This window comes from Canis lupus, chromosome 9 (genome assembly GCF_048164855.1).
Source record: "Canis lupus baileyi chromosome 9, mCanLup2.hap1, whole genome shotgun sequence".
NCBI lineage: Eukaryota > Metazoa > Chordata > Mammalia > Carnivora > Canidae > Canis > Canis lupus.
In genome coordinates, this window is record NC_132846.1 from 74766720 (window position 1) to 74780198 (window position 13479).

General features: G+C 44.7%; 1 gene segment (V, D, J or C); it reads right to left on the minus strand.

The window, feature by feature from the left end:
- Positions 1–1075: 1075 nt before the first annotated feature.
- Positions 1076–4050, minus strand: LOC140639522 (immunoglobulin heavy variable 3-48-like). The segment is given in 3 exon segments: positions 1076–1348; positions 3529–3839; positions 3941–4050. Coding segments are annotated over 3 exon segments (630 nt in total).
- Positions 4051–13479: the final 9429 nt, after the last annotated feature.

Consider the following 13479-nt stretch of genomic DNA (forward strand, 5'->3'; position numbering starts at 1 on the left):
CTCTTGATGCTTTAAGAACTTTCTTTTTATCTTTGGAATTTTCAAGTTTCACTTTAAATGTTGAGGTGTTGAGTGGTTTTTATTGCATTTCGGGGGGATCTATCTCCTGGATCTGAATGCCTGTTTCCCTTCCCAGGTTAGGGAAGTTCTCTGGTATGATTTGTTCAAATACATATTCTGGACCTCTGTCCCTTTCGGCGCCCCTGGGAACCCCAATTAAACATAGATTTTTCCTTCTGAGGCTGTCATTTATTTCCCATAACCTATCCTCATGATCTTTTAATTGTTTTTCTCTTTTTTCCTCACCTTCCTTCCTTGCCATCAACTTGTCTTCTTTGTCACTCACTCGTTCTTCTACCTCATTAACCCTCATTGTTAGAACCTCTAGTTTGGATTGCATCTCATTTAATTGATTTTAATTTTGGCATTATTAGATCTAAATTCTTCAGTCATGAAGTCTCTTGAATCCTTTATGGTTTTTTTCTAGAGCCACCAGTAGCTTTATAATTTTGCTTCTGAATTGGCTTTCTGACATTGAATTGTATTCTAAATTTTGTAACTCAGTGGGAGAGAGGACTGTTTCTGATCCTTTCTTTTGAAGTGAGTTTTTCCTTCTAGTCATTTTGCTCAGTGCAGAGTGGCCAAAAATAAGTTGTACTGGAAAAGGAGAAAAAGAGAGAAGAGAGAAAAAAGAAGAAAAAAAAAGAAAAAGAAAAGGGGGGGAAGCAAACTGGAAACAAAACCAAGGGGGAGTATCCTCTGATTCTGTATACTGTATATCCCTCGACTTCCCCTGGAACTTTCCAGTGCTGCTTGGTCAATAACTTGCTTTTCCCCTCTCCGTCTAGCTGATTTTCTGGGGGAGGGGCCTGCTGTGCTGCTACTCAGGTGTGAGCACGTGGGGGAGCTGCTCAACCCCTGCCTGGTGCAGGGCTCAGTGGGAGTTGTTCATCCCGTTTATCCTGTGAGACCACTGTGAGGCTCAGTGGTGGTTGTTTATCCTGTTAGGCCCCAGGAGGAACAACCACAGTGGCAGTGGCCAGCTCTCCAGCTCTGGAGTCAACTCCTGAAGTAACTACCGCAGCTCCCAGTCCACAGGGGCCTGGATGCTCTGGGTGCAGGTGGCTCTGATCTGCACAGCTTGGGGCCTCCTGGCATCAGGAACGTCCTCACCGTCCTGGGCCCTCCCAGCCTCTGCCTGTTCCCGGGGGAGTGCTGGATCCTGGGCTGTGTCCACTGGTGCCTTGGGCTCCGAGGCCTGCGCTGCTCCCAGGCTGCGCAGTTCCCAGCACATGGAGCCTCTGCTGGAGCTGCCTCTGAGATGCTCCCGAGCCCCACCATGCATGCGCTGCAACCCTTTAGGGAGCTCTGCTGTGGGGTGTGGTGCGCTCTCCCCTGGGCGCAGGTGCTCTGTTAGTGCCCCTGGGAGCCTGAGGGCATCCCTGCCCCTCCTGAGATCCTGCCCGAGCTCTCTGTGAGCGCCTTTCCAACCGGGAATATTGGTGAAGCTCCTGCTTCTCCGGGGATGGGGTCTTCCTGTCCTGGGGTCACTCACTGCACAGTCTTAGCCCGGCTCCTTGCGGGGCCCCTTCCACTTGGATGCTTTTTATTTCTTTATTTTTTTTCTGTCTTCCTACCTCGATAGAAGCACAAACTCTTCTCACTGTAGCATTACCCCTGTTCTCTCTTTAAATCTCAGACCGAATTCGTAGGTTTTCAGGATGATTTGAAAGTTATCTAGGTAATTTGGTGGGGACAGATGACTTGGGGACCCTACTCTTCTGCCATCTTGCCCCCTCCCTCCCATATTAATAACTCTATAACCAATATTTAATTCCCAGTTAATGCTATAAAAATGCAGTTGAATGAAACAGAGGATGAGTCAGTTGAGACAAGTTCAAATTATTGAAAATAATGACTGAGAAGAGGAAACAAAGGTAGAGACAACAAAGTCAGACGTTTGGAGCTCAGTTAATCCTGATGTCATAATTATATTCATATGATAGGAGTCCCAGTAGATGAGGAGGCAGGAAAAAGAAGTTATTTGATTAAATAATAGCTGAAAAGTTTCCCAATCTCAGGAAGAACACAGACTTCAAAATCCTAGAAGCACAGAGAAGTCCCATTGATCCAATCATAGGGCTGAACCTCCTTACCCAAGTCCACCCCGAAGTCCCCTCCTCTTCCTCCCATCACATGTGCACTAGGTTCTAATCTGGGGATGGTAGACATCACACACAGTGAGCTGACATCAGCACCCAAAGGACTACTGAGTTATTCCCTTCAGGTGGAAGGTCCTCCAATCCAGCTCCTCACCCTGAGGAGCCTCATGGATCCAGTAGAAGCTTCTGGTCTCTGTGTGCACACAGTGCACACGTGACCTCCACAATCAGCTGGTGACCTTGGGGAGAGGAAAGCTTCCACCTGAGACTCTGGGTTATCCTTGGTCCGTTTGTATAATCACTTTATACTGTGTAAGGCTTCTAAGAAACATTTATCTCATTTACCCCCCTAAATCATTCTTTTTCATACTTAGAACAACCATTTCTCTCTATTGTTCTACCAGTTTTCATACTTGTTTAGTGGAATGATTCCTTATACCATATTTTGAATGTGCCTGCTAGATCCTGGACATCCATTCCTCCCTATTCTCCAGCTCCACAAACATGGGTCATCAAACCAAAACCCATAGGTTTCCCTCCTTTGATGCAGGGGGGTCACTGACTTCACACAAGCTCCTCCTGGAGCAGGACCCCATCCCCACCACTGACCCACAACACACTCCCTGAGTCAGTGTCCTTTCTTGTTCCATCCAAGAATTTATGACTTGCTGCGAGGCCTGCCCTGCTCTCAACAGACACAGTAAATGTGATAATGATTTATACTCTCGTGTGTGTGTGTGTCTGTGTGTGCATGTGCGTGTGTGCATACGTGTGTGACCTCCATATTCCACATCCTAATAACAACCTTGAGGAGTTACCAATGCTCTTCCATGTTACCACTAATATGAATGCTGGTAGTTGGGTTCATTACAGTGACACTTCCAGAAGTTCTCAGTTTTGCTTTCTACTCCTGATCCATCTATAGCTTCCTGTCCATCATTTGGTTTATGCTACTTCTATCAACCTTGCACGCTGAGCAGGGGGGTTCTCTAATGAGAAGGTGGAAACTCCTAAAGGGGAAGTTGAGTGCACTGAGATATGTGTCATTAAATAATGTGTAGGGGCAGTAGAGAAAAAGTGTAAGCAAACTTCTTTAGTGCATGTAAAAAATAGTTTATATTAAATCAAATGTCATAAATTACAAAGTTTATAAGAAGGCCCTTAACCGCGTGTCTAGAGAGACTCCCTAGATAACCTGCTTCATGGAGAGGAAGCCCCAGACACTGACAGGAAACCTGCCCAGAACCTCCATCTGCACTGCTCCTGGCCTTCAAGACAGAAGTGGTGAGGAGTGTGCACCACCTGGTGGTCCTGATCCCCTTCTACAGGGAGGTTTGTGTCTGGGCTCACACTGAGGTGCCCTCACGGTGTCACTCACACAGTAATACACGGCCGTGTCCTCGGCTCTCAGGCTGTTCATCTGCAGATAGAGCGTGTTCCTGGCGTTGTCTCTGGAGATGGTGAATGGGCCCTTCACAGCGTCTGCATACCTTGTGCTACTTCCACCATTGCTAATGTATGTGACCCACTGTAGCCCTTTCCCTGGAGCCTGGCAGACCCAGTCCATGTCGTAGCTACTGAAGGTGAATCCAGAGGCCACACAGGAAAGTCTCAGGGATCCCCCAGGCTTCACCAGGTCTCCCTCAGTCTCCACCAGCTGCACCTCAGCCTGGACTCCTGCAAACACAAGACATCCTGGTAAAAAAACTGTCCCACATCCCGTTTCTCTCACTCACCTCCACTCCCATACTCAAGGTCTCTTGTTCTCCATGAATTACCTTTTAAAATAGTGACAAGGAACACCCAGCTGAGCGCAGACTCCATGGGGCGTTGTCTGTGTTCTGTCCTGATCCCAGAATGGCGTCACGTGGGGATCTGGCGCTGGGGCTCCTCTGCTAGTTGCAGGGTCAGTGTTGGGCTGGTTTAATCAGCAGAGAGAAGGCTCTATTTGCATTTCCTCTGAGTATATATTCAGCTCTTGACTAAAATTCTATTCTAAGAAGTTAATAGCAAGGATTGCATTACCTTTGCAGATCTCTTTGTGCAGATGTCACTGTGGAAATAAGTTCTCATCTGTGAGTGATGTTATCTTTTTTTAAAAATTTCCTGTTATTGGAGTTCAGTTTGCCAACATATAGCACAACACCCAGTGCTCATCCCATCAAGTGCCCCCCTCAGTACCTGTTACCCAGTCACCCCCATCCCCCGCCCACCTCCCTTTCCACCACCCCTTGTCATTTCCCAGAGTTAGGAATCTCTCATGTTCTGTGTGAGCAGTGTTATTTTTTCATTTCTGTTTGTTTTTTTAAAAAAACCTTTCATCAATGTAAGTCATTTTTAGTCTGGCATTTTATCTCATATTGAAATGTAATCCTAAATATTTATTTTTGATCTCATTAAAGGAATATTTTTGTTAATTTTATATAGATAATTTTTTTGTGTGTGGAATCATAGCTGTATTTGTTTATTTTATGTCCTGGATATTCCTTGTAATCCTGAATTAATTCCTAACTTTTGTGGAGTTGTAGACTCCACAACATGACTACATGATTGCCCCTGTAGCAGATCATGTCATTTGGAAACAAAGAATTTTTCTTTCTCTCTATTGATTATGATTTTATTGCCTAATTTCCCTGGCTAGGTCTTCAAATCGTTTGGGCAGAAAGATTTCTCTTCTATTCTTCTGGTTTGTTTGTCTTGTCTGATAACTCAATAGGTAATTTACAGATCTAAGGAGAGATGCATTTCATTTTCCAGGTGCATGAGCCATGTAAAATACAACATCCAGACAATGACCACTGCAGGCAGCGCTTCTGTCTGTTAGACAATAGACATTGCATTTTGGATATCTAAGACCAGGATTTGGGTTTGTGTCAGTCAATGAGTGAGGAACTGACAAGGGTTGCTTGTATAGCCTTCTGGGCCCTGTGATCTCTACTCTGTTTCTGAGGATGTTTTTCCTCTCTTGATACAGAGAAGGGGTGGACCCCACCAAAGACTTATTTCCTATCCTGATCGGGACTCACTTTCCATGAGTGGACTTAACTTCTGGAAACAGCTTCAGTACCAGTGAGTTTACATATAAACTAAGCAATAGGATGGCAGAGCTGAGATATACTAAACACCAGGTCATGCCACCAGGATGGTGTAGAAACCCTCTAGATGAATGACTGCATATAAACATACAGATAAAGGGTAAACAATTATTGCAGGTGTTTGAGGGTTTCCAGTAATGAGCTCACCTTTGAAAACCTCCCTCGTCTATGGAGGGAGAGTAACAGACACAGGTGGGTATTAGGTTGGGGACATGAGGGACCAACGTCATTCTCAGTGGTGAGGCACACACCCCTCAGCAGTCAGCATAACACAACTCTGGAAGAAGATGGTACCACTCAAATCTCACTGTGTCATCAGAGACACTACTTGTGGACATGCCAGAGCATCATTACTTGGGTTCATGTGTCACTAGGGTCATATCGTACCCTGTTCTGACTGCTGTAACATTGTGCAAGGACTGGATGCATTTAAACAGCAGATACTCGGGACGCCTGTGTGGCTCAGTGCTTGGGCATCTGCCTTTGGCTCAGGTCATCCTGGAGTCCCAGGATCCAGTCCCAGATTGGGCTCCCTGCATGGAGCCTGCTTCTCCTTCTGCCTAGTCTCTGCCTCTGTGTCTGTGTCTGTGTCTCTCATGAGTAAATATATGAAATATCAAAAGAAAAGGGACACCTGAGTGGTTCTGAATAGAATAAATGGCAGAAGGATGAAGACTTCCATCATTCTTCCTGCCCACAGGCTTGATCTGGAACATCCATTTCCTCCTGCCTTGGAGACAGTTACACATGCATGTCCCCTGGTTCTCCAATGAAAGACTAGGGCAGAGTCAAATGAAAATTTCTCTACTGGCTTTTCTGGGTATCGACCTCAGGACTGCACATCATAGACTTCTCAGCCTATTCAGTCACGGGAGTCAATCAGCTATTAGTTATATTCCTTAGGAGAACCCTGACCAGTTCATGCTATTGTCTCTTGTGGGGTAAAGTAATTTCAGAAAGATCTCATCCTACAATGTCCTGAGAAGCAAACTGCTGTGAATGAAGCATCATGTTGTGTGTTTTTGGCAAGAGCTGGGTGAGGATCGTGAGCAGCAATGAGATCCTGGAGAAACCTCATGATACAAGAAGGGGGAGATGCCCGGTGTTTGGACTCACATGGTGGAAGCCAACTTCTGTTCATTCTGGGGTCAATTCCTAGAACTTGCAGACGGGAAAGTGCAAATGGGATCTCAGGGCGATATAATCATGTATGTAATAGGGGCAGATAATGATTTCGACTAAGGAATATTCTAATAAGATGAGTCCATTTGAAGTGAAATTTTAAATATCAATTCATGTAGTTATTGATATAGAGTCAACTGTTGGTAATCACATATTTCTGTATTTTGTCCATCAATAAATTTCATTTTTAGGTATTTTTCATGTAAATATTTTATAAAAATTTGTATTTCACACCCTATAGCACTTCCTGTCCTACCTGCATTTTAGATAGTTCCAGAACAAGGCGACCCCAACTTCTCAGAGGAAATCCTTCCCCAGATCCCTGTGCACCTGCTCCTGGGGCAGAAGCCTTGTGCTGCGTGGTCCTGAGCGCCCCCTGCAGCCCAGACCCTGACTCTATTTGAAGGACCCTGTCTGGGCTCACAGGGTATTTACTGCAGTGTCTCTACTCAAGTACTACATTATGAATGGGTGCAGAATATGACATCCCAAGTGTGTCCCTGGAATTTATGCTTCTCAAGAAAGAGCCAGTGGAGAGACATACTAACCCTCCTGACTCTGGGGTGAAGACAAGTCTCCCGAAGGAAAGGCGTCCTCCTTATTCCAGGAAGAGACATTTCATTATGAGAAGAAATAGGATTTTAGGGCCAAAGAACCTGTACAAGCAAACCTTACTTCTTCAGTAACTTAATTCCAGAAACTCACATTTCTATTTGTTGTCATTCCTTCCAATCCCAACTTTTTATATAGATATAAGTAGTTTCTTCATTGCTCACGTCTCTGTGCCTTTATATTTTGCAAGCTGCTATACATGCAAAGTTAACATTATTTTTCTCCTGTTTGTCTTATGTTCAAGTATCTATTAACCCATCCTAAGAACCTAAAAGGGAATGAGGGAAATCTTTCTGCCCCTACAGTGGGAGTGTTTTACCATCAGAGAGCTCTTTCAGTGACATCATGTGCTCTGATAACATCTCCTGCAATCGTGATCTGGGTTCCTACCTGTGCAGTCAGCTGAGCAAGGGTTCTCTGAACCCTGATGGAGCCATTTTGCTGGAGCCCCAGATGCACTCACAGTCCACACTCACTGGAATCCAGAAACTCAAAGTTCTCTGGGAAGCCTCTTATATCCTTTAGGTTCCTGAGGTTGAAGTTCACATTTGACTATATCTGCTCATGCAGACACAGGCAGATTACAGTTCTCTGCACCTCCACTGTCCAACAACAGACACACACACACAAAGACACACAGACACAGACACAGACACACACACACACAGACACACACACACACTGTAGCTGATATTTGCAGTAAGGATCCCAATGTGCCCTTGTTCCCTGCACCCAGCTGATGTGCATTTTCCTCCACATGGAAGTTGGGCCTGGGTTTGTGACTTGTTTCACAATATGGAACTAAAGCAAATATGATTCAGAGATGGGGAAGTGTGTGCATGTTGGTTTTGTATGTTCTCTCAGCATCTGTTACCCTACAGGTCAATGGACAGGAGGGTCCAGGTCTGCCCCTCAGATTATCGTTCTCAGGATGACACTCTGTCATTGTTTCCAGCACTGTGCCCCATACCCATGGGGAAAGTCTCAGGAAACACCAAGTCCCTGGAGGTCCTCTTTCCCAGACAGCACAGCCAGGAACCCAAATCAAGGTCATGGAGGTCACTGGAAAGTGCAGTCTCCCCAGAAGCAAAGATAGCAGTTGTTGCAGTAATAGAGTTCCTGGGCATGTTGGATCAACATCCCCTACCTGAATGACAGGGAAGGATCTCTAAACTGGGGGTGGCCCTCCTGGAGATCAGTGTCTATCTCACCTATGCAAATGGTCTCTCATATAGGTCATATTTCAAGAACAGAAAAGATTCACACAGACAGCATAGTGGAGGAGATGTATCTGCTTCTGGTTCGGATAAAAATAACTCCTCACTAGAGCTTGATGTTGCATGTCGATGGTCCTCGTGGGTCTTCTTCAGGGTGAGCAGTGATGCTGGGCACTGGGAGGATTCTGGTCACTGTCCTGGTTTATGGTCATCCAGCTTGTATCACGGTCATGTTCTATACATCTGTACACATGACACATCAGGCTGCCTACAAGTGTGTGTCCCCTCCAACCTGGGCTGGGTGCTGGGATCATGTCAACCATACAAGAGACCTGGTCAGTGCACAGACTCTGGGCTGTACTCACTGCTTCTGGGTTAGTGTAGACACCACCAGGCATGAACATAGTCCTGGAGCAGAGGAGAGGCAGGAGCTGTCATCCATTGACCATTCCTGGCCTGAAGCTGAAGGTCTGGTGACCCCATGATTGTGGAAGAGGTGACCCTGTAAATTGGAGGAGCAGAACTAGCAGCACCATGTCAGCTGACTCAGGAGATGCTCCAGGATACCTGCTGTCGGAGCAGGATAGTCACGTCTCCACATCTACCATTATGTGGGAAGGGAACACTGACCCTTCCCTTTCCAACTCAGATTGATGTGTTCTTTCCTAGAACCGTATGTGCCCTGGGTGAGTAAATGACCCTTTGGGTTTGTCCTTAGGTGTTATGATTGTAAGTGTTGGTTTAGTTTCTATTGTACCTGGCTCTCAGGTCATCAAGGATCTCAATCTAAGTAACCACAGGCATATTTGGTGGCCCCAAGCCCTACCCACCTCAGGCATCTCTTTGTATAAATACATGCTTTCAAAAGCTAGGGCCATCATATCAGACTACTCAGTTGGCGGAGCCTGATTTTTCCAACCCAACAATATACGTCATGGGCATATTTCCATGTCCACGGAGGCCATTCTTGCTCATTTTATGTCTGCACAGGGCTTTTTCCTCCCATGCAGTTGGCCTAACCAGCCCCTGCGAATGGGTGATTAAGTGTGAGCATCTAGTTTACATTCAGCTGGAATGACTATCTGGGTTGCATTAATTGATGGATGTGGTGGCTTGCTCCCAGGCAGGAGTGAATGAGGAAGGATCTTAGAATCCTATGGGAGAATTCAGGACTTATGGACTCTGCAAATGAGGCTTGAATGACATGCATACACTTGGGCTCAGCAGGCCTTTGCAAATGTGGGTGAGGATCAGATGCCAGCAGAGACCACAGGCTGCTGGAGAGTGCAACCCAAGGACACAGGAGAGGCCAGCAAATGCACCTGAGAAGGGATCATGGGGTGTGGAGGCCGCCATCACCTCTGGGTGCTGGGCAGAAGAGGTGGCTGCTGGAGGCTTGTGTGTGTGTGAGTCAGCCAAAAAGGAAAAATAAGTTTGCTGCAAAGGAAGGGACATGTCCATTTTCCAGAGCCTTGTGACAGCTCTACATCTGCCTCAGTTGACAGAAGGTGTTGCTCCTGGACACGTCTTCATGCCAATCGTTTTTGCCAGTGTTAATTCAGTCACATGTTATCTCTTCCCTTCTTCAAATTCCCTGACACCTAGTAGACTGTCGGCTCCTCCAGGAAGGCCTCCAGGGCCTGACTGGTCCAGGATGGATCCACACATATGCTCCTTTGCTCTTCTCTGACCTCCAAGCTGCACTATTAGCCCTGGGTGAACACTGGTGTCTTAGGACTTAGCCCCAGGCACTTTGCATCAGTGAACACACAACTCCACATATGAATGTGCACACTATCCTGGCCTGGAAGTCAAAGGATCACTGTGCCAGCACACACACAGCTTGGGATCCAACTTGCACTGGGGCTCCTGAGGACACCAGGTGCAGAGGGGTGAGGCTGTTCTCTGGGGCAGGGAGCAAGAGGAGAGTGCGACACTTACTTCAGGCACAGAGTATTGACAAGGGCACAGAAAAATGGGCATCAATAAGAAAGATCTAAATTCATGCAAAAATAAATCTGTGCAGAGGAAAATGGCACATTTTTACATAGAGACAGGATGCAGGGTCAGGGTTAGATCCTATCTTTAAAATTCTGATGTGTTGCTTATCATGGATATTTAACACTAATTTTTATTTCTTTTTAATTTTTTAAAATTTCTATTTATTAGAGTTCAATTTGCTAACATATAGCATAACACCCAGTGCTCATTCCATCAAGTGCTTCCCTCAGAATAAAGGGGAAAGGAGAAAATGTGAGTGGGAAATATCAGAGAGGGAGACAGAACATGAGAGATTCCTAACTCTGGGAAACCAACAAGGGGTAGTGGAAAGGGAGGTGGGTGGAGGTGGGGGTGACTGAGTGACAGGTACCAAGGGGGGCAATAAAAATAAATTTAAAAAAATTTTAAAAAGTGCCCCCTCAGTGCCCGTCACCCATTCACCCTGTCCCCCCACCCACCACCCCTTCCACTACACCTTGTTAATTTCCCAGAGTTAGGTGTCTCTCATAGTCTGTCACCATTTCTGATATTTCCCACTCATTTTCTCTCCTTTCCCCTTTATTCCCTTTTACTATTTTTATATTCCCCAAATGAATGAGGCCATATAATGTTTGTCCTTCTCTGATTGACTTATTTCACTCAGCATAATACCATCCAGTTCCATCCACGTTGAAGCAAATGGTGGGTATTTGTCATTTCTAATGTCTGAGTAATATTCCATTGTCTGAATAGACCACATCTTCTTTATCCATCCATCTTTCGATGGACACTGAGGCTCCTTCCACAGTTTGGCTCTTGTGGACATTGCTGCTAGAAACATCGGGGTGCAGGTGTCCCAGAGTTTCACTGCATCTGTATCTTTGGGGTAAATCCCCAGCAGTGCAATTGCTGGATCATAGGGCAGATCTATTTTGAACTCTTTGAGGAACCTCCACACAGTTTTCCAGAGTAGCTGCACCAGTTCACATTCCCACCAACAGTGTAAGAGGGTTCCCTTTTCTCCGCATCCTCTCCAACATTTGTTGTTTCCTGCCTTGTTAATTTTCCCCATTCTCACTGGTGTGAGGTGGGATTTCATTGTGGTTTTGATTTGTATTTCCCTGATGGCAGGTGATGCGGAGCATTTTCTCATGTGCTTGTTGGCCCAACTCTGACTTCCTCTGTGAGATTTCTGTTAATGTCTTTTGCCCATTTCATGATTGGCTTGTTTCTTTGCTGTTAAGTTTAATAGTTCTTTCTAGATCTTGTACACTATCCCTTTATCTGACAGGTCATTTGCAAATATCTTTTCACATTCTGCAGGTTGTCTTTTAGATTTGTTGTCTGTTTCTTTTGCTTTGCAGAAACTTCTTATCCTGATGAAGTCTCAATAGTTCATTTTTGCTTTTGTTTCTCTTGCCTTCATGGATGTATCTTGCAAGAAGTTGCTGTGGCCAAGTTCAAAAAGGGTGTTGCCTGTGTTCTCCTCTAGGATTTTGATGGAATCTTGTCTCACATTTACATCTTTCATCCATTTTGAGTTTATCTTTGTGTATGGTGCAAGTGAGTGGTCTAGTTTCATTCTTCTGCATGTGGCTTTCCAATTTTCCCAGCACCATTTATTGAAGAGACTATTTTTTTCTGTTGCTTATTTTATTTATTTTATGAATTTATTTTTTATTCATGTTCAATTTGCCAACATATAGAATAACACCCAGTACTCATCCCGTCCAGTGCCCATCTTAATCCTGGTCACTGAGTCACCCCCATCCCCCGCCCACCTCCCCTTCCACCACCCTTAGTTCATTTGCCAGAGTTAGGAGTCTTTATGTTCTGCCTCCCTTTCTGATATTTCCCACTTATTTTTCTCCTATCCCATTTATTCCCATTCAGTATTTTTTATATTCCCCCAATGAATGAGAGCATATAATGTTTGTCCTCTGATTGACTTATTTCACTCAGCATAATACCCTCCAGTTCCATCCATGTCGAAGCAAATGAGGGGGGGCACTTGATGGGGTGAGCACTGTGTGTTATGCTATATGTTGGCAAATTGAACACCAATAAAAAATTTTTTTAAAGTTTGTTGTTTTTAATGGCTGAGTAATATCCATTGTTTACATAAACCATATCTTTTGAAGATACTTTTTTTCCAGTGGATAGTATTTCCTCCTTTGTCGAATATTAGTTGACCATAAAGTTGAGGGTCCACTTCTGAATTCTCTATTCTGTTCCATTGATCTATGTATATGTTTTTGTACCAGTACCACACTGTCTTGATGACCACAGCTTTGTAGTACAACCTGAAATCTGGCATTGTGATGCCCCCAGTTATGGTTTTCTTTTTTAATATCCCCATGGCTATTCGGAGTCTTTTCTAATTCCACACAAATCTTTAATTTTTTAATTTTTATTTATTTATGATAGTCACACACACACACACACACACACACACACAGACATAGGCAGAGGGAGAAGCAGGCTCCATGCACCGGGAGCCCGATGTGGGATTCAATCCTGGGTCTCCAGGATCGCGCCCTGTGCCAAAGGCAGGCACTAAACTGCTGCGCAACCCAGAGATCCCTAATTCCACACAAATCTTAAGATAATTTATTCCAACTCTCTGAAGAAAGTCCATGGTATTTTGATAGGGATTGAATTAAACGTGTAAATTGTCTTGGGTAACATTGACATTTTCACAATATTAATTCTTCCAATCCATAAGCATGGACTTTTTTCCATCTCTTTGTGTCTTCCTCACTTTCTTTCAGAAGAGTTCTGGGTTTTTAGGGTATAGATCCTTTATCTCTTTGGTTAGGTTTATTCCTAGGTACCTTATGCTTTTGGGTGCAATTGTAAATGGGATTTACTCCTTAATTTCTCTTTCTTCCATCTCATTGTCAGCGTATAGAAATGCCACTGATTTCTGGGCATTGATTTTGTATCCTGCCATACTGCTGAATTACTGTATGAATTCTAGCAATCTTGGGGTGGAGTCTTATATTTTTTAAATTTATTTTAAATTATTTTTATTGGAGTTCAATTTGCCAACATATTGCATATTACCCAGTGCTCATTTGGCCAAGTGCCTCCCTCAGTGCCCATCACCCAGTCACCCCAACCCCCCGCCCACCTCCCTTTCCACTAGCCCTTGTTTGTTACCCAGAGTTAGGAGTCTCTCATGTTTTGTCACCCTTACTAATATTTTCACACATTTTCTCTCCTTTCCCC